Source organism: Cygnus atratus, chromosome 2 (assembly GCF_013377495.2).
Source record: "Cygnus atratus isolate AKBS03 ecotype Queensland, Australia chromosome 2, CAtr_DNAZoo_HiC_assembly, whole genome shotgun sequence".
Lineage (NCBI taxonomy): Eukaryota > Metazoa > Chordata > Aves > Anseriformes > Anatidae > Cygnus > Cygnus atratus.
This window is the reverse complement of record NC_066363.1, coordinates 51,193,347-51,213,407: the sequence shown is the minus strand read 5'-3', so window position 1 is coordinate 51,213,407 and position 20,061 is coordinate 51,193,347. Positions and strand designations below refer to the sequence as shown.

Sequence of the window (20,061 nt, the reverse complement as noted above, 5' to 3'; positions counted from 1 at the left end):
CTAAATATCCTTATTGGAGTTATTTACAGGTGAATTTAAAGCTGTCTTTTGTGCAATTTGTGCTGTTGATTTCATATATTTGGCACGCTTTTCTGTAGAGCATGAGAGGAAAAAAGGCATTAATATGCAGTGAGGAGAATTATTAAATCCTTTCTCTCAGTCTGGCGAAGCCACAGAATTTAGTCATTCTCAAACTGCAGCACAGAAATTGCTCAGGCTATGGATCCCTTATGTTAACTTCATAATTAAGGGCTGGGGCAAATAAATGATTTTGCTTTGAACTTCGACTTACGTCCAGCCTCCCTAACATCACTAGTGAAGGATTTTTGAAGCCCAAAAGCCCTCATATGATTCAAGATGATTGAAAAGATGTGTGTGATTTCTTTCATAAGAGAGGTTTTAACAAACCATCACTGAGGCTGAATTATTTCTCATTACTAGCAGAGGGTGGTTCATTTAAATTGGGTTTAAGGTCATTGACAGGGCAGGTTGAAGGGGAGGAAAGAGAGGAGATATGCATTGTGGTTAAATGTGTTGGAACAGACCTGCAAAATAAAATGGAGACTGTCAGTCTCAATATTTGTTCTCTCATGCATAGTAACGTACACAGAGAGAATATGCAGAAAAAAACATTGCTCCAGTGGCATGCATTCAAGCATGTGGTGTGATGAATTGCTTGGAAGCCTAGTGATAAGGCATATTAACAACCTGAAGAAAGAAAATTATCTAACTTCCCCGTACTATCGATTACTGTCACATACTATTCTTTAACTATTAGAAGAAGTAGACTAAAATAGTTAGACAAGCAACTGTAATTACAAATTGCAACTCCTTGTCAGTCTGTCCTTTTACCTAGGCAGTGTTTGCAATACTTATTTTAAGAGCTGCTCTTCCATGATGTGATAGAAGCTTGCTTTCTTAACACTCGGTACCATGTGAGGCTGATATTCTCCTCCACCCAAATGGCCCCCATTTCCTTGCTCTTGGGGCTTGAAGAGGGGTGCAACTTAGGTCACGCTTCTCCAACTCATGTGCATGAAAAGTGTGGGAACTTACTGCTCTTGAGATTCTAGTTTTCTGTCAAATTGTATTGAAAATGGCCAATGAGTTTAAAAGTTGATGGGATAGAAGGATACGTGCACAGCATGATCATGCAAGGCTTATTTTCTTAGGTATCCTGATTAAAGATTTATTTCTTAAATAAATACAAGCTTAAGGGATCTGAGTCCACGTTGGAGGTTTGAATAGGAGGATTCAGTTACGGTATTGGGGTCTGGTAACTCAATTCTTACTAAATGAAAAGCAAAAGTTGTTTTAAAAATATCAGCTCACAATTTGTCTGTTCTTCTGTATGCCTACAAAACAATGATTGAAACTAATGCCTTGTAAGTAATAGTGGCATCAAAACCCTTATTGGAGTAATACCTCTGAGTCTAAATAAATGAGGGGAAATGTTATTGTAATCCCAAGATAACTTCTGATATTTTGTTCAACAGGAAGAAAGGAGTTTCTCTTGAAAGATTTCTTCTAAGAGGTTTCAGTTTATTTTTTTATGCCAATCCATAGTTAATACTGTGTGGTGTTACTTAACACAGTCAGTTCTGCTCATTTTTATGATTTTTGTTTGTATTCACGTGTTCAAGTTCTTTCTTAAAATGCTTCTTTCCCATGGCTGGGCCTCAATCATCCAGTATATAAACTGAGATATTTCAAGTAAGTCTAGAGGTTCACTGCAGGTTTCAGGGAAGTGTTCTCAACCTCTGTTGTTTTTGTTTTTATGCTTACATTTTTCAGTGCTGTGATCTTTATTTAGAAAGTACTACATGCTTTTAATACTGCTTTGAGGCAAAACGCTAAAATAGGTAATTGTTTTTTGCATTTTACTAGAGAGCAGAGATAGGAGCTTCCTGAAAATTATGGTAACCTCCTAAAGCCACTTTATTCCCATCTCTATGAACTTGTTGTGTAGGGACAAAAAGATGTGTTATACTATGACTTTCACTGCAAATCTTTATTAAATTATTTGGAAATTCAAATACATGCCCCTGGTCTAAAGTTCATATTGTCAGTCAAAACATGCTCTGTAAGAAATGACGCTTCTCCCACCTCTAAAAGAAAGGAGGAAGAGACCTTCCATTAGGTTTTTTATCATTTCTAACATTGTTAAAGCTTGTTTTCATATCTAGTTACAAGTGGCATATGTATACGGAGCATATTTCCTCTGCAACAGTCCAGAGTATGTGATAGTATATATATATATTTTTTCATTAGTTGTGCTTTGGAGTGCGTATTTACTGACTTCACAGTACATTGTATGCATTTGCTTTCTTCATCCAAATTAGCGAACCACTTTTGGCATTTTTATTAAAACTGTTCTACAAAATTTTCCATCTATCATTATCAGAAAATATAAACATATGCAAAATAATACTCCTTTACTATTGGATCACGTTTCCCTCAGAAAAATGAGGAACATTCTTGAATGGCATTTGTATTTGATTTGTGATTGCTCTATAAAGTTTAGGTTATAATTTATTTTCAGAGTTCATAGTGTCCTGAAAGAAAATAATTGTTTAAGTTCCTCTGAAGATAATTTATGTGTGCAATTCTGCAGCCACATAGCAGTTGTAGAGTTTTATAACTTAATTGCATTGCTGCTATTGGGTGGATTAGTTATTGAAATGCTGTGCTAGTGTTTTCGTAAGTTTTGAAAAACTGAACATTTTAAATTTTAATACAGCTTCTTAGGCATAGTAGTGACAACAAAAGAAAAACCTCACCTAGTACTTCTGACTCTTCACCCTGAATTTTATTTACAGCTAATTGTTTTTCTAGTACCACCTGTGGTTGCAGCTTCTATAGTCATGTTGAATAAAATCAATTAATATGAGTAACAATTACCAGGAAGAGAATTCACAAGATGTTTGTGCTCATTCAGAGCAGACATATCTGGTTGGTGTGTTATTCAAAGAACTTTCTTTTTACTCTTGACTTGTGAGGATTTTCTGTAAGACTGAACTGCTGCTGCCTGGAAGGATCTTTCCCCAAGCTGATTTTCCTGTGTCCCTTGAAACATCTGGTAAACAACAGTCATTTGGCAAGAGCACCGTACCAGACAAATTGCATCATTCACCCTAACGGCTGTGGTATTTTGTGTGTTCCCATCTCAGTTCTGTGTTCCTGTAGCACGTGTATACCACTGTCAGAATCTGGAATCCAGCCTTTCCTCCGTGTTCCTCTGCTTTCTAAAATGAAATAAACATTCTCTCCCTAGGCACCTATATAAACCAGTACTTAGACATGCCCATGGCAGATTGGATGAGTGTCCTAAAACTGAACGTTTTGTGAAATGATGAAAGGTACTCCTAATTGGAAAGCCATCTCAGGAAACAAAAGAGCAAGCAATAACAACACTATTCGTCAAACGTTAAAACTTCTGTGCAGAGAATTAGTGTTTGAGAATGCAGTTACCTGTTTTGAAGGGAATTGTGATCTCTCAGAGTTAAGGATAACTCGTTAAAGAAGTCTTTAGTGCAAGTCTATTGTGTTTTTTTTTTTATAATGTCTTCCCTAATGATGGCTTTCTAGCAGTTAATGCAAATGAGCAGCTGTTACAAGATTTTTACAATTCAATACCTTTGTAATTTTTTTCCTCAAATTACATTGCTGAGTTGTATTTTACAGAGCTAAATACAGCATGTAAAGGTGTTGGCATGAGTATAAGGAACACATTACAGATTTATTTTTTGTATATGAAGGCAGGCAAGCTTGTACAACGCTTGCAGACTTTTGCTGAGTGTTTAAAAAAATAGGGATATATCTAGATTATTTCAACAAATGTTTAAAAGTGTTTTTTATTATTATTTTCCATGTGTCATCTTCTGCATGATTCTTTATAGATGAAATGATGAACCCTTTTTCTTCTGAGCAACTAGACTGTTGTTTGGATTCTAGTCTTGAAAGAATCAAGTAATTGCTCTTTGGATATATATATATATTTTTTTTTTCATAAAGAATCCTAAACAGAAGCTCATCTCTCTTAGTTTCGATTTAATTCATGGTCCTGTATTGACATATAATCAGTTCATCAAAAGGTAAATTACTATTTAGAATGAGACCTTAATGGGCATTAATCTGTATGAGAAAAAAGAAACATTAATATCCTTCAGAACCCTTAAATGATTTCACTTTGACCTCCCTGTGGATATCTCCAACAGATTTTAATTGCATTTTGATTATGATGTATTTTGGTGGTGTATCACTGGATACTATATAAATTTAGCTTAAGGTGGATACACACCAAAGACCCACTGTGTACTCAGTGAGAAATCAGTAGCTATACTTAAACAATTTCATCATTTAGAATTAGAGAAACTCCATTACTGATATCATGCAAGTGTTTTCCTTTTTCGTCAAGTTGACCCATTTAGAGTTTCCAAGGTTCTATTGGCCATTTTAGAAAATATTTTAAGTAATACTGAATATTAGAGGAGACATCTGACAGAAATCAAGGGAATTATTATGGTGTGATTTCTGTCTGTAGACTGTCTAATGAATATTTTCCTTACTGTCTTGCTACTAAGCCATTTGAGCTTGTCATCAAGTTGGCATACTTGCAAATACAAGCCAGGTTATTCTTAATGAGTTTAATGGTGTTATCTACTGTACTGCGAGGAGGTAAATTTAGATAAGGATTATCATCCTCAGAAACTGTATTTACACGTTGCCCCTCTGTATCGTTGACTCATGGGATTGTGGTCCTCTAAGTGCGTTCTGTGTCTAGCCAACTGCCTTGCACATGCTGACTGTTTTTCCTGCTTGCTTTTATTCTATTATATAGCAGTTTGCCAGATTTTTTGAACTCTTTTCTCACTTTATACAAAAATAATCCTAATTAAAAATTACACTGTGTTGTCCATGGAATTCAGTACTCTAAGGTAAAATAAGAAGACTAATATATAGGATTGCTTAAAACATATAACCCTCTTTTTACCAAAGTATTTTTGTATTATTGCTTGAGGTTTACACTATTATATCTTTGATCATAATTCAGTGTGATAACCAGCATTTGGCACTTATATTTGCCACTTATGATAGTACTTTCTTCTTAATTATGTTTTTGTGTGATTAGAACACGTGAGAGATTTTAAGACTTCTTCCCTAATCCTGGGATATATTTTGGGTCTGAGATTATTCATTCTTGTTACCTTTTCAGTCAAAGTTAGACATAAGCTATCTTCTTTCTTTGATCATATTTTCAAATTTCAAGATTTTACTTTAATGCAAATTGTTTCAAACTAATTTTCAGGTGACTTTAAATACGTCATGTGTAAATGTCCAAAGTGTAGTTTCTTTCTACTGTTGCTATTCATCTATTTAAAGAAAAATGTCAGAAACTTTGAATGAAATAGTAGTATAGTCTCCAGCTCTCTAAAATACAAGGAATTTGAGCTTTCTGGTGTATGAATTTCCATGTCCGATATCTCTACCACGCCCTGGTAGCTTGTGTGCAAGCTGCTGTTTTAGAATATGTAAGCTATTCTCTTTCTAAACTCAATCCAGTTGTTATTTAGCTTGGCTACAAATACTTTAAATGATTTAAACTATGCCGTGTTACTTCCAAAGAATTAATCAGTTTCCATAAAAACATTGTTTAAATTAATCCAGACTCATTAGCAGTACAGCAATGGATATTCAGTAAAAGCCTCCATTAATTAGCACTGCATCCTGTAATATCACAGAACATGCCTACAGCTCATGACCATTTCCTTGAATTTGTGCAGTGTGTGACCCTTTGCATCTAATTCTTCATCTACAACAGACCGATAGCCCATGTTTTGGTTTTAAAACAGAGAGCGTATGTTATAATGAGTGACACCTTACCCTTTTTTTCCCAGTGAATTTCTAAGTCATAAACAAGATTTCTCATATCTGTCATTTTCAATACAGCCTTTGAAGTAGATATCTCATCTGAGTTTTGAAAATAGGCATAGAAATTATACCTTTTAGTTCTTTAATTTTTAAGTTTGCAGAAATATTGATTTTTCTCTTTTCAAGAGCTAAAGAGTATTTCTGCAGGGTGCAAGACTGGCCTTTCTGGTTGAGGGTTGAGTCTCCTCTCTCTTTGCTTATAGTACAAGACCAACATGAGCATATCAATAGTTTACAAAGTGCTTATGTGAAGCATAGAGCTGAGAACAGTAATTTCATGCTTCAAGGACCTGTATATCTGTATGCTTTATACAAAACTACAGAACAACAGCTCTAAACTGGTGTCTGTCTGTATTTTCTGAAATAGCTTTCTGTTGTGTTTAAGTCCCTTTTTGCAAAATTCATTATCTGTGGTCACCCAGTCAGAAGCATAGAATAGTTTGGTTGGAAGGGACCTTCAAAGATCACCTAGACCAACTGTCTGACCACTTCCTTCAGGGCTAACCAAAACTTAAAGCATATTCATAAGGGCATTGTCCAAATGTCTCCTGAACACTGACTGGCATGGGGCACCAACCACCTCTCTTGGAAGCCTGTTCCAGTGTTTGACTCCCCTGTGGTTTTCCTAACATCCAGTCTGAACCTCCCCTGGTGCAGCTTTCTGCTGTTCCCATGTGTCCTGTCATCAGTTACTACTAAGAGTCCAGCACCTCCCTCTCCAATTCCCCTTCTCAGGAAGGAGTAGAGAGCAATGAGGTCACCTCTCAGCCTTCATTTCTCCGGACCAGACAACCCAAGTGTCTTCAGCCTCTCCTCATAGGACATGCCTTCCACCCATTTTACCAGCTTTGTTGCCTTCTTCTGAATGGCTTTCAAGGACTTTAACACCCTTTTTATATTGTGGAGCCCAGAACTTCACACAATATTCAAGGTGAGGTCTCACCAATGCTAAATACAGAGGGAGAATCACCTCTTTTGGCTGGCTGGCTGGCTGGCTGTGCTGTTTAATGCACCCCAAAATGTGGTTTGCTGTCTCAACTGCCAGGGCACACTGCTGACTCACGTGGAGCCTGATCAGCCAGCATCCCCAGATCTCTTTATGCTTTTATTTTTTTGATGTGTGTACCATTGTGTATCATTGAATTTACTTCTTGAATAATGTTCTTGATTCAGTGAAGAACTAATTACTGTCAGCTAATTCTCTCATCATTAATACACACAAGACTTTCATTCTGTTGACTTAGGCAGTAGATGTCCTCTGTCTCCAAAAACCAAGTTGTTGTAGGATGACTATATATGAAATTGCAAGTTTGAGCTTTTTTTCAACTGGCAAATTTAAAGATAGAATGGATTTTTTTTTTCTTCACGTGTGCAAGAGTTAACCTACAAAATCCATTGTGTATGCAACCCATGTGCCTGGAAATAGGAAAATCATAGGCAGGTGTCCCACAGAAGCAGCACAGACTTCTCTTAAAGAACAGCTTCCTCTTCCCTCAGCCTGAGAACTAGGATCAACTCATGAAATTCAACTACGTTTTTTTCCCCTCCAATTTTCTTGAAATGTTTTCTTCCCCTTTCTCTTCAAATTGACTACAAAACCCAATTTATCATCATGATGTATGGTATCATTAATCCTCCTTGAAAGCAAGATGCATAATGCTGCAGTGCTGGCGCTGAGCTAACTTCTGCGGACTGTCTGTCTTGATGCCCTTTGGAGCCTCTCTTGTTCTAGCAGAATGAAACTGGACTCATAATTTAGCTATCATGCTGTTTGCAGCAGCAAGTGACCTATTATACTGTTTCTTTTCCTCCCCGCCTTCCTCTCCCCTTTGCTAAAAGCACTATAGCTCCAAACCGGGCAAGACAGGGCTGCTGGTTTATGCTCAAGCATTAGGCTATTAGGAACAGAGGGCCCTATAGGGGTTGAATGACCTCTTTTATTAGCAAGGACAAGGGTTTGCTTTGTGGAACAGAGAAACCTATTATGCTTTCTTTGGTATTTAATGATCAGTTGGCCCTATCTGCTGCATGCTTTTGATTGGGAACACTCTATTACTAAATATTTTTTTGCTATTAATAGCATAGGAAGAAGAAATGATTTTAACCATGCTTTGTTACTTTCAGAGGCATTCTTATTTCTTCTTCAGTTGAACTTGAATTATCGTTTTATTAAAGGGTAACAATTTCAGATACTAGGCTTGTTTTATCAAAATACTTTATTTTGCTCGTTACTAAAGAGATGAGCAAAACAAACAGTATTTGATATGAATTGTCAAACTGCTAAACCCTACAACAACCACAGGTAGTAAACTTCCATTGTAAATGCCTTGATGGCGAAACATTAGCAAAAGAAACGGTTGTGGTTTTGCTATTAGTCCTCAAATTCTTGCTACCCTCTCCCAGCTCTAACACTTGTTTGAAAAGAAAATTGTAGCTGTTGCAAATGAAACTTTCATTTAATGTTTTTAGATAAATAGGCAAATTCAGTGAATTAATGTTCTAAACAGTTTCATCTTTCAGATGCATGGCTTTTGAAAAGGAAATCTTTAAATAAATCTCTTTGTAGCTTCCACTTCCATAACCACACGAGATAAAATAGAAAGCCACCATTAAGCAAATGGTCATTCGATTCTTCTGCTACACTTCACATCTATTTAAATATAAAGTGGATGGTAGAGTGTCCTTACTTTAAAGTTAGACTGCTGAATATTAAAGAATAAATAGGTAGCTGGGCCAGAACTCTTTCTTTCACTGTGTGGTTGTTTCACTAAAATCCCCAAAGTAATCCTAAAAATTAATGCAAAAGGTGGTAGTAGAAGCCTGTGCATATGCTTGTTTTGTGTGAGGGCAGGGGGGTAGTTTTGGTTTTGTTTCTTTTTTTTTTTTTAATTTTTTTTTTTCAATTGTGTACAAAGCCAAAATGTTTTGCAGTCCTCATTCTTGGTGATGGTTGGTAGTGGTGGTGGTTGGGTTTTTTGTCATTTGGTTTTTGGTTGGTTGGTTTTTTGTTTTGTTTTGTTTTGTTTTTTACTTTGGTCTAGCCCTGACTAGACTTCATATGTTACGTAAAATCACACAACAAATCTAAGTGCACTTTGAGGCAGAAAAATATATGAATTGTAGTTTTTAAAAAAGATTAACACATTTTCATTGAAATAGCTTTGTATTATATCTTGAACTGCTTTGCATTGAACTGCATTTAAGCTCCAATTTCAATTTACTACATAAGTAAACGAGATAGCGCATTTTACTTTTTGTAAAAATAAAATGTAACTGAAAGTCAAGACACATTTCATACTTCTGAAAAAACAGTTGCCAGAAGAGTTAAGCAGGTCCAAGGTGTGATTAATTCATCTGCTATGGAATTTGCAAATATAGCCCAATCTTCATTCCAGAAATTTGTAGCATCAGGAATTTGTCCTAATTACTGAAGTCAAGTCTATGGTAGACAGACTTTAAAATCAAGTTCATGTTTATATAGTCCAACAATTTCATGCCATGAATATATACTAATGTGTAGCCATAAATTCATAACATCCTAAATTGTATGTGTGTCCAAACCTTTACTTAAAGTAAGCATTGTGAAAAGGAGGAAAAAAAAAATCATCTTGAATTTTGTACTAAATGTAGTAGGCCGCGTTCTTCCAGGTTATCAGACAACACTGCCAAACAGAATCTTCTTAAGTGATGTTGTTGAATATTGTACTTTTAAAGTAATGCGTTATCCTGCGTAGGTGGAATAATCTGAGTCAGTGTCACTTAGTCTAGATGTAGTAGAATGAATGATACCCTTCCTTCTGTATTTCCTTTTGTAGTATTTTAGTGAGTTTCACTTCATCTTAGTTCTCGAACACATTCATTCTCAAAAATATGTAGGCCATACAAGTTAGTGTTTTCATTTCTAATATATGTATCATCCTGTGGGCAGCAGAAACCACAACTGCTTTAAGGCTTGTACTGAACTAAGCACTTATGAAACATAGCAGCAGTTTCTGCAACTGCAGACCGACATCCAGAAGTAATAGAAATAATCCTGCAATGAGAGGCATCCGAGTGTGCTGAGAGTGCTGGCTGGTGTCATTACGAGGCTGTTCTCTCTCATCATCCAAAGGTCACAACAATCAGGGGAAAAGATGACTGGAAAAAAGGAAATGTCACGCTGCACTTCAAGAAGGGCAGGAAGGAGAACGTAGAGAACTATGGGGCAGCTGATCCTCAGTCTCTGGGAAGCACACAGGGCAAACCCTTCTGGAAGCCACTTCTAGGCACGTGAAGGACAAGGAGGTGACTGGGATCACCTCGCGTAGATTTACCAGCGGCAAACGATGCGTGACTGCCTTCTCTGATAAGATGTCTGGCTGTGCGGAGGAGGGGAAAGCTGTGGAGGTCTTTTGTTTGTTTTGTTTTGTTGTTTTACTGTGAATTTAGCAAAGACTTCAGCGTAGTTTCCTGTAATATTCCTACATATGGGTGAGATATGGACTGGATAAGGTGATGATAAGGTGGCTGAAAGAATTTGCTGGACTGCCGGGCTCACAGGGCAATGATCCATGGTACAACGTCTCGCTGGCACTTACTAATCGTGTTCCCCAGTGAATGTGGCTGGCATTAAGAAAACAAAAGTGGAAAATCATCTTTCACTTCCTTAGGACTGCCCAGAAGAGTGTAAAGAACAGATCTTTGAGAAGAGGAAATATGCTTGGGCCTAATAAAGATCCCGTAGAAAGTTAGGCTGTGATACACTTACCTAGAGCTTTGTCCGTCCAGGTGAAAGTGAGATTGTGATGGGACGTGTGTGTGTGTCGGGAGCAGAGCTGCAGTGCCGACCTACGTTTTCCAAAGGATAGAAAAAAATATTGCTGCTTTACGTCGTAGCCTGACATCTTGCTTCTTTCACCAGCTCTGTACCTACACCTGTATTTTTTATTGGTCTACTTTTTTCATCATCTGATGGCAGATATCCTGCAATTTCTAATTGCAGCAATTAGCTGCAAATAGCTTTTGGGGTCTGGGATAGGGTATGTTTGTACAGGATTTTTTGTGTGGAACTGCATTCTCTCTCTGCTATGGAATTTCTTCATATACAGGTCAAATATCACTTTCTTGGTGAAATGGAAGTTAGTAGCCCTTCCAAATGTCCGTTGGTACCAGTGAGTTGTTCTGAGGTTGATCTAATCTTCCTGGAAGTCTCTGATGTGGGATCTTTCAGTGGTGTGATCCATGAGATTGGGCTGCCTGTCTAAGAGGACTTGAACTCTTGAAGCTGAATCAATGCTTGCAGAGTATTTCAGAAGTATAGAAGGAATTTGATTCCTACAGAGCTCAGTTTCTGTTTAAACATGCATTATATTCAGGTTGATACAGTTATATGGTATGTACGTAAATGTCTTCATAGTTGTTCAGTTAGGGCACTGATGCAGCAAAGTAGTTGGGCACATGTCCTGGTGTCATGTGTAAATAGTCCTTGTAAAATCCATGCTGAAAAAAAGTAAATTAAAAAAATATGTATAAATGGAGAGAAGTAACTGAGGGGAAATTCAAATAATGGAAAAGAAAATGAATTTATGTAGGGTAAGCTCATTCTGAAAAACAAGCACATGTAAAATGAATTTGATTTTTCCAAGCCTTTCTCTCTTTCTTTGGCTATGATTTTTTTAATTCTAAGGGTGTGATCAGGAATGGCAGCTTTAAATGGATTGTCCTCAAGTCTGCAGGCAGTTTCTGACAAACATTTCAGACAGACCTCCCCTTGGCAGATGGTCTTACAGATTTCTGTGGTACAGTGGGAGAGGTATTTCTGTGGTCTGTACAGCACGGCAGGCTGCCGTAAGAATTCGCTGTTGGAGAAGGAATAGCAAGGAGGTCAGGCAGTTATTGATAAACATATGTGGAATAGTGAGGAGGTCAGAGCTGGGGGTCTCCCGCCGTGGCAGCCTGCAGAGAATTGTGCTGCTGGAGAAGGCACTCCTGTTCACATTACAAAATCTGTCAGGACAGAGAAAAATGAGAAGAAGGGAAGGAGAAGAAAAAAGAAGGGTTTTTTGCAATTGAGTTTGATTTGTACAAAAGTACAGCAGGCTAACAAATAGAATTTCAGAAGGATTAGTATCTGATATTTTAACATCTTCAGATGGTTCTGTAGATTGAAGTAAATTTATTTTTCAGATGGAGTAGATTTTGCTTCAATTTCAAAGCTATGTGCTCCTGCTGAAAAGTGTTTACTACAGTGGCATGAAAATAAAGTGAAATATAAAGCTCTAGATTTTTTTTTATTGCTATTAAAGAAATGAATCATTTCAAGTGGTCTTTAAAACAGAAATGACATATCTCATAAAAGTGACAATTTCAGGATTTCTCCTTCTCTTTACTACAAGAATTGTTTAGACTACCCCCAGAAAAGAAAATGCAGTTCGGATAATCAGGAATGAGTATTCTTTGTGAGATGTTGGAGAAGGAATAGTCTCAGAATCTCCTTCATTTACTTGGAAACTTTTTGTTTTCCAACATTTTTCATTCTCAGTCATCTCCAATTATAAGAGAGCACAGATTGGAATCCAGCTGTTGAAGCTACTCTTGTGCTGGGTGGTAATGGCAGAGTGAGGAATAAACTATGCTCTGTGACCAAAGACAGACTTGTAATTACTTGAATATAACGATAGTTGACCTTAATACTGCAGCGAATGCTCCAAATTTGCACATCTGAACTCTGTAGTTTGGATCAATTTTCTTGTTTACAAAATCAGCTTGCTTTTATTAGCGCCAAAATTATCAAATAACAGAATAGTGAATGAGCTAGTGAGGTTCAGTGCAAAAGAAAGGAAACAACAACAACAACAAAAAACACATGGTTAGACAGTGGATTTGAATAGCTTCCTACATAGGTCTGGAGTGCGGAGGGGCAAAGGTTGAGTGAAAAAATTAAGCGTTGGTTCACTTTATTAAGAAGAGTGTTTGGGAGATCTGCTGTTTTCTTTTCTTGCTCAGTTTAAGTAGAGTCTCCTAAACTCAGGATGCAAAGGGCTTGAATAACCAGCCTACCAACAGCTGACACGAAGCCTGTATCACCACAGTCATGCACTTAGTTCATTTCCCGTTTGTGAATACTTAGCACCGATAGCAGCTTTCAGGATGTGAAGGTCCATTTTGTCAGCCTGAAATTGGGAAGCGAACGTTCTTCTAAAATACAGGTCTTCTCCCCCCTCCTCCACATAGTAAGACTACATCCTTGGCTTTCTCAGCATGAATTATTCCCATTGCTTGTTGTTCAACACCCTGATCGGAGAGCAGATGAGACAGTTATTCCTGTTGTTGCTGATTTACTCTTACAGCTGCTTCCTCTTCATGTGATTTAATTTGAAGTTTCAGCCCACCAGGGGGCTAATGGTCCCCACCTATGCAGCTTTAAAAGCTTGCTGTTGTTTTCCCTGTGAATGTTATTTCCATTCCTAGCCAGTGATTTATTCTTTTTCCTCAACGTTCAGCTGGTGACCGAGAGGCAGTATTCCATCAGCCATGCTCATGCAAAAAATGCCCCATGCAACCATTTAGATTGAAAGTTTAAAAATGAGAATTACTGTGTTACAGTAGAAAAACAGCAACTGAATTATTGTTTTTCAGTGTTATGATGGCTGTTGGAAACTGATATAAAAAGCACAGCAGGACATTAGCCATCATTTATATCATTTATGTTTCTCTTGTTTTTAAAATGTAGTCGATACATAATTCATTGGCTTTTTCCGTAACTCGGGAAAACGTAGACCAGGTGGTGAACCTCAGAATACATTTCATAGCATAGCACTGGCTGTTGTGAAAAGCAGTTCTGAAAACATCAGCAACAGCAGTGGAATCCAAGGTGTGATTGTATATGCTGGCAAGTTCTGCTTAGCTGATTGGGCACTGGGGAGCTCTGCCTGAATGTAACTGCAAGGTTGTGATGGGAAGTTGGATAATCAAGAACACCGCTTCAAAAATATGTTCGTCTAGGCCTCTTAAAACAACAGAGCTGCATATCTGTCTCACCAAATTATTGTTAAAGCAAATCTTAAGCAATGAGTTTCTTGGTTTACCTTTACTTTTTTGTTGTTGTTGTTGTTGCTCTAAATAAATGACCCTGAAAACCTTTTGAAACAAACAGAATTATCTTTGCTCAACATAGCCTTCTGTCCACCTTTATTGTTACAGGGTGAGTTTGAATGGCAGTCTTGAGTTTACAGTTTTGTAAAATTTGTTTTTCTGGTTTTATCACTTACGTGATTTAATTCCACGTAGTTGTTTGCATTTTCCTCACCTTAAATATATATTTTATATTATAAACATTCATATTTTGTGATATGTTCTCTACTAGTCCAGAGAGTGCTTTGATGAAGTTTCATGAATACTGCTTTGACAAATTATGCACCTTCTTGTGTTTGGATGTGTTTTTTTTTTGTTGTTGTTTGTTTTTTTACTGGCTCATCATCTGTATTAGAAATCTAGCCCTTCATCAAGTTAGTGGTATCTTATCTCACTGGGAATCACAGGAGTCTTCCTCTCAGCCACCCTATTTTCATTTGCTTATTTTTTGCTTTGGGGTAGTGAGGGGGTGGAGTTGGGTTGCATTACAAAAAGGATGAAAGCTGGGCAGACTGATAGAAGTGGCTGCATGAAACCTTGTTGCTTTCAGCTATTATTAAAGGGTGGTGCAATCTTTCCCCTCTTTGAGCAAGAGGATATTACCAAATTTCAGTGTTCAAGGTCAATACTCTTTACAATACAAATCAAATATACTGCTTCCTAAGGCCCTGACTGGTGGAAAATAAACCTGTTTCCTGGCTGTTAACACTTTTCCAACACTATCACTTAGTCATGAGGTGGCAACTAACCCTTTTTAATACAATCTTAATATTATATTGATAATTGTATCATTTAAAGAATACAAGATTTTAGTAGTTATGCCAGGAGTGTACTGTTAGTTACTGTGCTTTAGAGCTATTTTTGCTTATTGGAAGTTTACCACTTAATAAGTTGACTGCTAGTAACAACCATTAATGCAGACTCTTTGCCTGGGTAAAGTCGCTTGTGGTGTTGAATGAATTAGGCTCAAAAAATAGAGCAGAGTACTAGACTTGACTGACTTGCTGTAGAAGCAGCACAGAATTAGTCATTGGCTGTGAATGTTAATCACTCCACAGCAATGATAATTTACAGCATTGTTGTAGCACTCTTGTGCTCATAAAATGAACTTAATAACCCACTGGTACCCATGGGATAAGCCTTCCTCCTCCTTCCCTCCCCCTTGCAATTGAATACCCAGTCTGGCTGCATAATAGCCTTGTGAAATACTGCATTAAGCAGAGTGAGCAGCTGTATGATAAAATAAACAGCTCTAAAACAGATTTGTTAATTATCTCTTTCTTTTATTCACAGAGGGTGTTTGCGAGATATGGCTGACCAGTGAAGACACAGGGGCTTATGGCAGAGACATTGGCACAGACCTCCCGACGCTTCTGTGGAAGCTGGTTGAAGCTATTCCTGAGGGAGCTATGCTAAGGCTTGGCATGACAAATCCTCCCTATATTTTAGAGCATCTGGAGGTAAGAAAGAACAGAAAATTATTTATACATTAGACATTCGTTGATCAAGTCAGTGTGGAACCCTGCACAAAGTACATTTTCATTTTAAGTGGTAGCTTAAAAAAATTACTGCAGGTAAATTTATAGAATTACACTAATAGTGTTAAGCCATTTGCCTGACACAGCAAGTTATCCAGATAATAAGATATTCAAATCTTTTTGGAATGATAATATTACTGAGGTCTCTGACCTGTGGACCTTCATTATAGTGATGTTGGGCTTATGTACATGTTTAGTGTTTTCAAGAACTAAAAGAAATGTCATTAGGAGGCAATGGACTATGGGATTAAAGTTGTCTTCCTGCTACTTCTCAAATGAACACTTCCAGAAAAGCCATATGCTGGCCTTGCTCAACAACATATTCATAATCCTATGTCAAATGCTATTCTGAGTGTGTGCAGAGCGTCCATAGGAAGACATGGAAAATTAAATGTATACCTGCATAAGAAAATTTTGTAACGAAGTAGTTCAATGAGATTATAAACAACAATGTGCACAACAATGTGAATTTGAAAGAATGTTGTATGTATGTGAAGCATGAAACAAGAGCTTTGTCTCAAACTTGGGTTGGTTTAGTTGGATTCTGTCACTAAATAAATTTATTGAAATGCATAAGAAACATTCAAAGAGAGAATCTAACTTTGAAGACAGGGAAAAATCAGGGAAGGTTATAGATTAAGGTAAGTTTTGTAGCCATCTTTTTCAGCAATATCCCAATAAATAGTTGGTTCCATGCTGCTTTTCCTAAGATATTATAGAATTAAAAGTTGCACTTAGATTTTCTTAAGATGCAAAGGACGGTATTTTTTCACCTGAACACCACCACTGCTTCCTCTTCCACAATGATAATGATGCTGCACCTTTCCCCGTTAAAGCAAGGAATCTTATCTTGATAGGAATAAGCAGTTTTTCACTTCACCAGCTAAAGAATGCAAGCTGGAGAAAAGTCCCAAGAAACTTCTCAGGCTCTTCTTTCATTCTTTGCTTTGTCATACACTTCACTAAGACAGAACCTTTAAAAACATGCTGATTAGAAGTCTTTATGAAGTGGATTGGTTGTGTTTCTTAGACCGTTGCATTCTGTCTTGTGCTCTCATATTCATCATAAGTTTTTGCTCTTTTTTTAATTTTAACATTTTCAGCATCTTATACAAATGCAAGTAAGGCTTCTAGCAGTTTTCACTGTCATTGTCTTTGCTTTCATTTTAACACCTAGTATAAAACATGTTTTGGTATAGACTGCTTCTTTTGTCACTGCTGCTCACCTAATGAGTAGTTTCAGAGTGATTTTCTTATTTCCAGCAGCTGCTTAAAAAAATGCTCTGCCCAGCTAAGGGGTATTGTAGTTGTTTTAATTTCATATAATTTGAGCAAGACAAAAGGTAGATTGCATTCCTTCAATCAGTTGTAATCTTACACTGAGGATGTCACAAACTGTGAATGATTTGTGATCTCCAGTCTTCCTGTTTCTCACTTTTCTACAAAGTAGTTAGGACTCTCCCTGACCTGACTCATATTATGGAAAGGACTCAAATTTGCAAAAGGAATTCATGAAGGCCTATTGAAAATGTACGTCTTGAATATTGCCATGCAAAACATGCATTATGTGTACACCAGCTTTTTTTGTACAATAGCAACATCTGCTGTTGCTTGTCGTCTTCAGTTTCATAGATTTTGAAGGATGATTTAATCACATTTATATGTTTCATGTATGTCCAAGAATTCTTGAGCCTTGTAATTTGGTGAAATAATTCTGATCATCTGTCAAACTAAATTTGTAAAGCTTTTTTTACCTTCTGTTTTTCTGTCTACCCCCCTTCTTCCAAGTTTGTATCTATGAAAGATCACTAGGGAACGTTGGCAATCTCCTGTATTCATTTTTACCAAAATAAAAAAAACTTTTTATGGGGAATGTGCTTTTAACTTTCCGGTTGAAGAAAAGGTAAAACTGCAATTTGTTTAAAAATTAAAAAAACAAAAACAAAAGAAATTAAATGAGAAGTTGATTAACCTTCATGTCAGTTGATTGGGATAAAATCCAGATGTAGTTCTGTTATCTCCTAAGAAAGCTATAAGCTATTTTATGGGTTGTAAATATCTTTCAATAATGGTTATAAAAGCGAGCTGCATTTGATTAATTTATTTTGTTAGATGGCGTGTTGCTAACTGGAACAATGTTTGGCTTTCTGAGAAAAAAAAAGTGTGGGAAAAATGTATGCATTGTGTGTCATTTTTTTGGTGTCCAATGAGGAGGAAAAAATTGTTCCAGTCTTGTGTATCTTCTTGAGAAATCAGAACTTTGTAGCAATTACATGCAACTGTATGTATGCAGCTGCTAGTCAAGGATTTATATCACTTTACTAATGAACACATCTGATAAATGGCATAAAGAAGCAGCAGTCATTAAAAGCATAAATTGATTCTAAGAACTGGACTTTTATCCCTAGTGACATATCCTAACAGCAACAATTTTGCTTCATTCGCAGTTTTTGCCAGATTCATTCGAGCTTACCTGCAGATAAAATGTTTTGCTAGCTTTGTGACTGTATTACTCTTATAAACGCCAAAACTAATAACAAAGTTTGTATGAATACATTTGTTTTGTCCAACAACACTCCGAGTTTTAAGTGTTTTAAAACTACCAGTTTCCAAAGACTTTATGTATATTTTTTAAATACTGATTTGTAGTATTGCATGAACTCCATTAGTATCAAAAAACATTTCACAAATATCTATTTTCCTTTAAGTAAACATGGATTTCAGTCTCTGGTCACTGACTTAATTGTGTGCGTGGAATTTATAGGTTTCTTCTCCTCTTTACTGGAGTTTCTGTGCCTGTCAGTTCTCTGGATGGGAGGAGATGGGAAATAAAAAAAACAGGGATGTGTAGATTAATACCATGAGTTATAGATGGTGCAGCTGCATTAGAAGCAAAGAATTCCTTAGGCCACACTGACAATGCTAATCTCTTCAGTGAATGACCGTGAAGTTGTGCCTGTGAATAAAAAGACTGATGACTGAGTAAAAGACTAAAAATTAAAAATGTATCACATCATACACAATTGAAGTGTAAGTTGCACATACTGTTCTAGCACCTTAAAAATAGAGGGGTGGGGAGATATCATGAGGGGTTTTTTTGCTGCCCTTGCCACACACCTTGTTCCTTTGAAAAATGCCTGGCTTATATTCTTTGTGTTGTGAAGCGAGGCATGGGGGACTTCAGCTACACATTAAGGAGTATCTTTCCTGGCTGTCAGGAAAATAGATTGTATCCTCTGACTAAAATAATATGACTTTTTCATTCTATATATATTTTATGTGGATAGTTGGAATAGCAAATTCTTTCACTGAAAGATATTTAACCCACTTTTTGATAAGCTGGTTATTAAGCTTCTTATAGATAGAAATTTATTTGTAAGTTCCAAAAAGTGCTTACAGGTTCTTGATTTCCCACCACTGCACTAAAAAAATAAAATTATTTCATAAGTATATTCTGAGATACTGTCTGCTTTGAAACTGTACGGTTGATGGGGCTGTGATCAGGGATCTGTGTAAGCTGAACAATATTTCTACTGTACTGACTATAAGACCAGGTCTGCAGCTAGACTTTGGCCCTGTGAGTCTTTTGACTCATTAGTGTAGTGCCCACACTCACTCAGGAGTTCCCTGGAAATAAAACCAGAGGAGCAGAAATGCCACTCATCCTGGCAGTGTTTCATCTGCCTCTGAATCTGGGAGACAGTCTCTTACTATCTGCCAAGAACTGCCAGCCAACAGCTTTGCTGATGTTCCAGCTGATGCTGGAGGCCAGCATGAGAGGCTGGGGAGGAGGAAAAGGAGGAGGAGGACAGCTTCTCCTGGGCCATGAGTGGCGGGACTGGAGCAGAGGAGGGACAAAGGAAATTGGTGTGTATCTGTAACTGGCCTTCAGGCTTTTATGCTGCAAGGCTTGGTAGATCTGGGGGCCTGAGCCTGTGGTCATTCAAACTCAGGTTTGTTAAAGATAGGGAGTCAGTTTCAGTTTATACGTGATCTAAAATACTGAGCATACCCAGTGGCTTCAGATATTGCTGTCAGGTAAATGCACATCTGTCTTTAAAGAGGTTAGTTGTTTCAAGAGAGGCTGTTATTCCATGAAGATCATTAATATACTTGTATGGTATGTTCTGATGTAACTTAGCACTTTGAGGTTTTGATTCAGTAAGTACGGTTGTAACAGTGCCATGTGTATTTAAGCATGTATGTAGCATGAACTGTTTCGGGATGAGAAGTAACCACATGCTTCCAAATGATAAATTCAGCATTCACTTGGAAGTTGTTTGTAAAGAAAGAATTACTGAGAACCATGCAATGTTTTAAAACGTTCCAAAATATTTGACAGACTGCATCCTGCGCTAAGTCATTAGGAGAAGAGCCTTTAAACTACACTAAACGTTTTTCTCTGCTGTTTTGTTCAGCTGTAGGTGATGTATGGGTTTACATTAAGAATTCATATGGGGCAATAGGAACAAAACAGGAA

At 37.1% G+C, this 20,061-nt stretch overlaps 1 protein-coding gene across 1 annotated transcript in view; it reads left to right on the top strand.

The window, feature by feature from the left end:
* CDKAL1 (CDK5 regulatory subunit associated protein 1 like 1) overlaps nucleotides 1–20,061 on the top strand; it is a 434,104-nt gene that overhangs the window by 252,098 nt on the left and 161,945 nt on the right. Inside the window, exon 10 of the mRNA XM_035549604.2 lies at nucleotides 15,337–15,503. Coding sequence (XP_035405497.1) covers nucleotides 15,337–15,503 — 167 coding nt within the window. The remainder of the gene's footprint in view (nucleotides 1–15,336; nucleotides 15,504–20,061) is intronic.